General features: G+C 55.1%; 1 protein-coding gene across 2 annotated transcripts in view; it reads right to left on the reverse strand.

Annotated features, from left to right (window-relative positions):
• Positions 1-8,916, reverse strand: part of MORN1 (MORN repeat containing 1) — an 80,634-nt gene that overhangs the window by 16,413 nt on the left and 55,305 nt on the right. The window contains exons 11-13 of one of the 2 annotated variants that reach the window (XM_006161167.3): positions 6,811-6,941; positions 6,556-6,635; positions 4,047-4,262 (exon numbers count right to left, since the gene is read on the reverse strand). In XM_006161167.3, coding sequence (XP_006161229.1) covers positions 4,181-4,262; positions 6,556-6,635; positions 6,811-6,941 — 293 coding nt within the window. In that variant the 3' untranslated portion in view covers positions 4,047-4,180. Of the gene's footprint in view, positions 1-4,046; positions 4,263-6,555; positions 6,636-6,810; positions 6,942-8,916 lie in introns of those variants that run through there. The other variant, XM_006161166.3, reaches the window with a different exon arrangement.

Here is an 8,916-nt window from a genome sequence, read left to right on the forward strand (position 1 = left end):
AGCAGGAGGCCCTCACGGAAACGGGTCCTCTTCCAGGGAAGCAGGAGGCAGGCGGGGCGCTCGTGGGGCCCCCATGTCTGCTCTGCACCCAATGTCTGCCATGGGGAGGGCCCCCGTCTTCACTTTGTCTCCCTCTCTCATAGGCCACGGTCCGGCCTTGGGTGGATGTAAGACACGTGGTAGCAACTCAGGACCAGACTTGGAGGATGGCGAAGGAGCCACCTGTGTAACAGTGAGGAGCCCCCTTCACGAGCCCCAGAACTCCACTTGGGACTCTGACCAACACCTCTCTTGACATGTCTGGAAGCCATAGCCTTTGCAGGCCCGCAATCTGCCCATGTGGCTGGAGGTGTGGGTGAGCGCTTCTCCTGGGGGCTCCCTGACCTGGTTGGGAGCAGCAGCAGCAGCAGCTGGAGGGGCTGGCCCTCCTGGGGGCAGGGGCTGGTCCTCAGCACCCGCCAGCAAGGTTCTCAAAGGGCAGAGCTGGCCTCTGAGCCCACAGCGCCTATGCACGTGTCAGGGCATAGTGTTTGTAAGACACCTGCCTCCCTCTCCTCCACCAGAATGCCTCTTTCAGGGAGCACCAAGGTCATTTTTCATAGTCAAAGAAGATATTCCAGAATTATGCTTCAAAGTTGTAACAAAGGCAAGCGGTTTCTCCGGAGCACGCTATCCTTCTTATGTAAATTAAAACCCGCTGCTCACACGTCTCCCAAAATTACAGGGTGGTGTGTCACTCTTAATCTTCGCAGAGATGGAGGGGTTCCTTTCTCAATCATTGCCATTGTTTGAAACCTCCTGGATGACAATGAGGGGACGCTAATGTGCACGAAGGCTGATTCAGGGCAAAGCTAATAAATGAGGTGCTTTGGCTTTGGGGGTGCAGCAGGTGACCTGGGCACAGTGAGGGCAGTGAGGCCCCCAGTGGACACTGAGTGGTTCCTGCCTATGAAGCCACATGGGGTAGAGGCACAGGTGTGACTACCTTGAGGGACAGCTGGGTCTCCAGAGCCTCGGCCTTGGTACATCCCTCTGCCCCTGCCCTCTAGTCTGGCAGACACCAGGAGCCGACAGAATGCTGCCTGCCCTTGGTCCATACTTGGGTCACCTAAACTCTACAGCTTCTCTCTCCCTCCCTAGATCTGACCTACCGAGCACCTGGCCTGGCACGCAGAGACCAAAAATGCACGTTAGCCTGGTGACTTCACTGTCCCACTGCAGAGGACGAATACCTGATGCTAAACGCCACGCAGGCCATGACCAGCCCTCCTCGCACAGCTCAGATTGAGGCTGCTGGGGTCTTGTTTCAGACAGGAACTGCCAGCCCATTGTAAGACTCTCCAGCATGGCGGCAGGCAGCGCCCACCCCGGTTGACGCGTGCTGACAGGATTTGAGGGGTCTGCCTCTCCTCCTCACCCAAGGCCTGGGTAGCAGAGACATTGAGGTGCAGAGGTGGCCAGTGTCTGTGGGTGGAAGCAATCACCCACGCTTCCATCTTGTGCCATCTAGAATTACTGACACCCTGTGGGCTGGCAGGCGGCATGGTAGTGAGGGGCGCTGGACTCCCACGTGGCCGACTGTGTTTCAAATCCCAGACCTGGCAGCTTACTTTCTCACTTTCTCTCTCTCTCTCTCTGGCCAAATTAAAATAAATAAACTTAAATCAAATAATTCTTTTAAAAAATTACTGACACCCTGGGAACCTTGTTATAGAGCCAAGTATTTGCCAAGTGGCCCGAGATTCAGAGCAACCTGGAGACAGGTTTGTAGTCTGTGACTAGCTTCTGTCAAAATCTCTGTCTTCAGCAAAGTTGATGAGACGTGTCCAGAGATAAGAGTGAAAGCATCCGTGAAGAGCTCAGGTTTGGGCGTTTGTCGGGAAACCAGAGGGAAGGGGTGGTTTTTCAGCCCAGCCACAAGGTTGCACTAGGAGTAACCACAGATCTGTGTCTGTGGGGGTGGTTTGGGGCCTGGGCTCTACTGCCCTGGTGTAGCCCACCAGGCTGCCCCATGCGGGCCCCTCTGAGCCTCTGCCCTCTGGTCAGATACCTCTGGCCCATCCCCCCGTATCCCACTGAGGAGCTCACGGAGAACTGGGAGTCAGATCACAAAGGAAGACACAACACCCAGCATGTGTAACCACGAACGTGGCACAGGCTGTGGCAGCTGAGCAGGCCCTGGGCTGACTGGGCTGGACTGGTCAGGGCACAGGCTTGTGGTTTCTGCACCTGTCAGCCTTGGGGAGCAATTAGGTGACCCAGGTGGACCCAGCAGCTGGGTTAGGCCCAGCAGGCCTACTCCCTGAGGGACCTCACTCCTCATTACTAACAGGGGTTTCCGATGATGGCACCTAGAGCTTTCTGGAGGCCCTTGGCAGATTCGAGAAAGGGGCCGCCTGGGAAGCTGGTATCACCAGGTCCTTGCGAAGGAGACAAGGCAGCCATGTGTGGAGTGGAGGAGGTGGGAGGGAGTAGCAAAAAAACTCCTGGCAGGAAGTGGAGCAAGTGTGGGGTCATAGGTCCTTAAGGTGCTCTCAGGGCCCGGAACTGGAGGAGGTAGGGCTAACTCAAGGGACTGAGCCATGACAGGCCTGGAGGTGGGGGAGACCTGGCTTGGAACTTCATACCCAAGACTGCAGAGCTAGCTAGGAGTCCTAGTGCTAGTGACAGAATCCCAGCTCAAGCCTGCTGGTGTGGTTTGACCCGAGGGCCTCCAAGAGCCTCTTGGCTGCAGGGGACGGCCGCCTGCCTTCTCCATCCTCTGTTATGTGCATCATTCACAATCAAGACTCCCACCTAAGAGTCACTGTGGGGCAGAGTCTCCAGGGGTTCCAGGAACACTCACCCCATCAGCACCTGCTCTGGCCCATTCGCAGACACTGGGCCTTTGCGTATGCCCTGTCTGGAGGCAGGGGAGACCTGGCCTGGAATTGAATACCCAAGACTGCAGAGGATGTCTGAAATGTGCATCCAACACAGTTGCCTGGAAGCCCAAGTGCTTTTGATTTGCCAGAGCTAGGCGTGGTCACTGGAAAGGAGGCTTCCGTAGAATTCCAAAAGGTGGGCTCCTCGGGGGAAGTCCAGTTTAGATGTGTGCAGGGAGGAGGTGCCCAGACCCAGTGAGGACTTCAACCCTTCCTGCCTGCAGAGCTGCAGGAGGCAGTAGAGGGACATAGCAAGGGCAGATGCTGGTGGTAAAGGGGACTTGACGAGGTCCCCTACACCCTTCCCTAGGTGGGAGGACACACAAACACCCAGATGGGTTAGGGGGACTCGGTGGGGACAGGCATGGGGAGGCCCTGGTCAGGGAAACTGACAATGTCTGGGATATGGAAGGCGGTGGGGTCTGAGGGAGGTGGGGGATCTCACTGTGGGACCCTGGTGGTGAAGGGGTCAGAGAGCTGGACTCAGGCAAGGGCATCGTGCGCATGCATTGCGTTTAGTGGTTACTCTTTTTTAAAAAAGGTTTTTGTCATAGGGCACTCACTGGAAAGAGACAGAGAGAAGAAAAGCAAAACATCACTCCCAGGAGGATGCCATGCTGCAACCCCTTCTCCTCCATTCTCCTCTCAGGATTCTGGACACGCATGCATTTGCGCCTGGCACGATTTTCAAGCCACTGGGTCTAGGACTCAAACTGAGGTCAGCCATATGGGAGTCCAGAATCTTAACCATCATGCTGCCTGCTGGCCCCCAATGTTAACTCTTTAACTATGGCCACTGTAGGGCCCCTGGGAATCTCTGAGAAGGGTAGCTTTTCACTCCACAGCTGGGCTCCCTCCTGGGAGGGATGCAAGAGCTTAGGGGAGAGTTCATGATTAAAAATATCTCTCTAGGGTTTCTATATACAGAAAACACAGCCCAGCTGCGCAGAGAGACAAAGCTCCCCAGGGAGTTTGGGCCTCGCCCTTGGGTGATCAGTCCAACAAGGCGGGAGGGTCCTGCCTTGTGGTCTTGGGGCCCTGAGAAGCACCCACAGCCCCCAGAAGTCTCCGAAATTGGGAGCAATGTGCACCAATAAGAGGCAAAGCTGGGAGAAGCTGCTGCTGCTCACAGACTTGTGCTCAAAAGACACACGGGTCGTTTTAATGCCACACGCTCTAGTTCTGCTCCCATAACTTCCCAGAATTATAATAACCCTGGTCCAAGGGCATTCGACTTTGAGTGCCATGAAACTCCTTCACGGGCGCCGGCTGGGCTGGGAGGATGAGCAGCTGCTCCCTCCATTTTCTTGGGAGGAAATAGTGAAATGCTTCTTTCTGCTGAAATCAGACTTTTCAACATCAACCTCAGCTCTGTAAGATGTTTCAACATCAACCTCAGCTCTTTAAGATGTTTCAACATCAACCTCAGCTGCTAAGTTGCCAGTGACGAAGGAAGCCGAGATGTTGCCCTGAGCATTTGGGTCTGCGCATATTTATGCCAACAACTCTTGGTGTGTTTTGGCTTTTGGATCTCACATCCATCCCCGAAATCGAAACACTGGGCAAACGGGAATCTCCACGTTTGCAGGATCTTGGCTTTTTTTTTTTTTTTTAAGTCTATGCTTCTCAGTTATTGTATAAAGTGAGCTTCATATTTAATTCACAAACCATGACTCAGAGCAACACAGAGGGTGGCACCTCCCACTGGAAACGGCTCCTCTCCCAGCGTTTTCAACATCAACCTCAGCTCTGTAAGATGTTTCAACATCAACCTCAGCTCTTTAAGATGTTTCAACATCAACCTCAGCTGCTAAGTTGCCAGTGACGAAGGAAGCCGAGATGTTGCCCTGAGCATTTGGGTCTGCGCATATTTATGCCAACAACTCTTGGTGTGTTTTGGCTTTTGGATCTCACATCCATCCCCGAAATCGAAACACTGGGCAAACGGGAATCTCCACGTTTGCAGGATCTTGGCTTTTTTTTTTTTTTTAAGTCTATGCTTCTCAAGTTATTGTATAAAGTGAGCTTCATATTTAATTCACAAACCATGACTCAGAGCAACACAGAGGGTGGCACCTCCCACTGGAAACGGCTCGTATCCCAGTGCCGCCTCGCCAGTGGGATCAAAGGCTTGTCAGCTTGCCAGCACTTTGCCAGCCTCCGAGCGTTCCTAGCACGGCCCACGCCCACTGGCGTCACCGATGAGCAGTCTAATTGCAGGGAGCTTCAGCAGGCAGCAGCAGCTCAAGGTGGAGGCTGCAGCCCTGCTTCCATTCTACTAAGCACCTTCTTTTCCTAGAGCTTCTTGCTAGGGTCTGAGCCCGCAGGCCCAGGCTCTGTCGATGGCAGCACAAGGGAAGACAGGGTTGGCCTGGGTGACTCGAGGTGTCCGCAGCTCTTTGGCTGGACAAGGCCTGACAGGTCAGAGACCTGGTGCCGGGAATACCTGGAACCCCTCCTCTGCCCACAAAGCTCTTAGCTGTCCATCTCAGGGACATGGTTCTGCCACTCACCCACCAGCCACGGGTGCCTGCCCAGTCACCAATGCCGTCCTGTCTTAAGAAGGCTTGTGTCTCTCAAGAGAAGGTAATCTTCCTCTCAGAGTCTGTACACTGTGTCTCTAGAATGTTCTGCTCCCATGGAGGGTCCCAAACCTGTTTCTACCAAATGAGACGAGAGCACCTGGCTCTGCAAGGGACCTGCCCACAGCCTCCATGGCTCCTGGGGCTACCTGGCAGGTGCTAGAGTTCTGGGAGGGAGGAGGTGAGAGGTCAGTCCCACCTGAGTTGGCCACAACTGGCCACTGGGAGCTCACGTTGGGAGCTCACCTGTGTCCCTGAGAAGCAGTGATGGCATGCCTCTGCCTCCCACAGTGTGACGCAGCCCTCTCTAATGTGTCAGACTTGACTTGAGCCAGCGATGACTGACTCTGAGTCCCTGCATCTCACTGTCCTCTTCTGTGAAACGGGACACCTGATGCTTGGTACCCAGGCACGGGCTGGCACGAAATAGTGGGAAATGGGGTCTACCTGCAAGTCCCTCAGACGCTCTTGCCACCGTGCAGGGGTGTACATGTGCCTCGGAGACCTCTCCTGCCTGTCCCCTTGCTCACAGAGCCCTCGGAGGCTGCCCCAACACCCTAGTTCGCATCTGTCCCTGGGGAAACCTTGCAGCATCTCACTCTTGCTGCCTTCCACACGCCTCCCAGCCGGGCTCCCCCAGGGGCTGTGGGTAGTGCGGTTCGCTGTGACAAAACTGCAGCCACAGGCACGCCTACTCTCAGGCCTGTCTGGGTGAGGCTGTGAGGGGGTGTCTGTCAGCCATGGGGGACACAGGTGGGGGCTATACTCCAGCTGCTCCCATCTCCAAATCAAGAGCTCCCTCTGTGCAGGTGCCATCCTCTGGCCTCCCCTTTTCCAGGTCATAGAACTTGGGGTGGAGGGACTTGCATGCTCTGGGCAGACCCTTTCCCTTGGCATCCTCAATATCTTGTGCTTGGGAGAAACTGAGGCAGGTGTGTTGCAACAGGCACACCCACCACAGTCATGCAGGGCTGCTTATCAGTGCCCACAGCCCCTGCCTGGGACCAGCACCAATGCCCCCAGATGCTCCTGAACGAGGTGACTTTTACCTGCTGCCTTCTGATGGCTCCTGTGCAGTTGGTGTCATCTTCCCGTGGCATAGCCTGCCACTGGACCTGCTGCCCGATTTCTGGAAGGATCAGGCGTAGGGAGGAGAGAGGGGCGTGAGGCTCAGAAGAGATGCGTGTGGCCTGAGTGTTCGGGGCAGGCAGGTAGGCAGAGCGGGGCATGGGTCTCAGCCTGTGAGCATGCAGGGCTGTACTGGAGTGGTCTTCCAACCCCTAGCTTAGGTGGGCTGCACCTACCTCGTGGAAGCTGTCCAGGAAGAGGAAGGGATGGTACCCTGGTGGAGGGGGCCCGAGGAGGACGTCTGCAAACTCAGCACAGCCTTGTTCCACTCGCTGACAGTCTGGACAATGGAGCTCACGTCCCTGGGCTGAGGAGAGAGGTTTTTTGCCGGAAAAATACAGGGGAAAAAAAAAAAAAAAAAAAGACTTTAAGAGTCATAAAGCCAAGATGGGATAACTTCCCATTTTTATTTTGATTTTTTTCCTTTATAATGATAGAGGATATGTGTGTACATGCAAGACAGAGAGACATAGAAACACCCTCTGTGGGGTCTTGCGATCCCTTTTCCAGCCTGCAGCTCCTCAGCTCCTGGGCAACTGCAAGTGTGCCTGGCATGTTTTTCAGACCTGCTGGGACCAGACCTGTGGCCACTATACGGCTCCCAGCACTGCAGGGTGCCTGCAATACCATGTTGGCTGGGCCTGCAAGAACTTTTTCATGTGGCTTTGAGGTGTGGCTTCTGCGACTAAGGCAGCCTGGGCACAGACAGCCTCTTACTACCAGAGTAGCCATCTCCAGGTGAGTGGCCACGTGGGTAGAAGCGGGGGCCTGACTTTGTCCCGGCTGTGTCTGGGCTGCCCAAGCATAGACAGAGCAGACTCTGTGTGGGCGTACTTCAGTACTTAGCCCCTTGATGCCCCTGTCCCCAGAGTGCACCACAGTGACTGGCAGGCCAATGCTCTGAGGATGGGAGGGTCTTCCACCAAAAGCTCCCTGCCAGCTGAGACACCAGTCTTCTGGGATAGGGCCTGGACAGGGTATGAGGCCAGACAGGCCAGTGCTCACCCCTACAAGGCTGGGTGGCCTCCTCTGAAGGCGCAGCGTGAGGACAGGAATCATGACTCCTGAAACAATGGCTTCAAGCTGGGCCTGACATCAGGCCCCATCTGTGGCAAGACGGCACACAGAAACTGCTGACACCACCAGCCCTCATAAGGACCACAGCTCCAGAGGACCCTAAACCCCTGAGCACCCCTGAATGGGGAGGGCTGGGCTTGGCCTGCGTGTCTCTGCAGTGGTGATCCTTATTGCAGACCCCTGCCATTCTGGCTTCCTTCATCCCTCCCTTCCCAGGGCCCTCTGGCTCTATTCCACTCATAGATGGAGCAGTAGCCCCAGGGCCTGCGGCCTTCCCAGAGGCCGCCCTGCCACTCCAGATATGGCCGTACTTCAGATCCCACTTTCCTAAAGGGGCCTGGCTCCTGAGCTCTCCCTGCCCTAAGGGTCCCACTCTACCTTGTATATTTTGAAGGAGGAGGTGGACATGGTGAGGGCTGGTGGCATTGGAGTCAGCTGGACAAGGAGCATTCTCAAGGGGGTTGGCCTGGGCTAGGGTAGTGGCCTTAAGGCCATGAACAAAGGTCTCCATGTCAGTGACACTGTTAGAAAACAAGGGGCTGGGGCCAGCGGGTGGTGTGATGGGTGAGGTGCTAGATCCCACACGGCCGACTGCATGGTTCCAGTTCTGGCCTGGCAACTTGACAACACTCCAGGTCGTGTGTGCGCGCCCAAAATCCTGAAAGAACAGAAGAGTAGGAACTGTGGTGTGGCCAACCTCCCAGGGGTGATTTCTCACTTCCTCTCTCTCTCTTTTTCTCTGTCTCTCTCCAGTGAGCACATATGCCTTATAGCAAAAACAAAAAAAAGAAGTGAAAACATAAGGGTAGAACCCAGGATAATGCCCGGGAGGGGAAGGAAGACTGGAAGGTCTAATGCGTGGCAGGGCAGAAGGCCAAGTTGATTTGCTCATTTTCCTTTGAGGCAGCAGGAGACACCCCAGAAGGAGGTCTGCTCAAGCTAACAGAGCCTGCGGGTTGGCCCCTTGGTGGGGCTGAGAGTGGAGGGGCATCTTTCATCCACACACTGGATGGGGCTCCAGGGCCAGTGGCATTAGTGTCCCTTCCCCCAAGCCCGACTTCTGCAGGGAGTAACGGAGACACTGGGGAGACCTTGGCCTCCGAAGTATTTCCAAATTACAGGTGGGAGAATTATTTCTCTCGGAGGTGTCTTAATTTCATCATTATGGTACATTATAAAAAGTAAAGTCTTTCCTTCTGCAAGGA

Source organism: Tupaia chinensis, unplaced genomic scaffold (assembly GCF_000334495.1).
Source record: "Tupaia chinensis unplaced genomic scaffold, TupChi_1.0 Scaffold138365_1, whole genome shotgun sequence".
Lineage (NCBI taxonomy): Eukaryota > Metazoa > Chordata > Mammalia > Scandentia > Tupaiidae > Tupaia > Tupaia belangeri.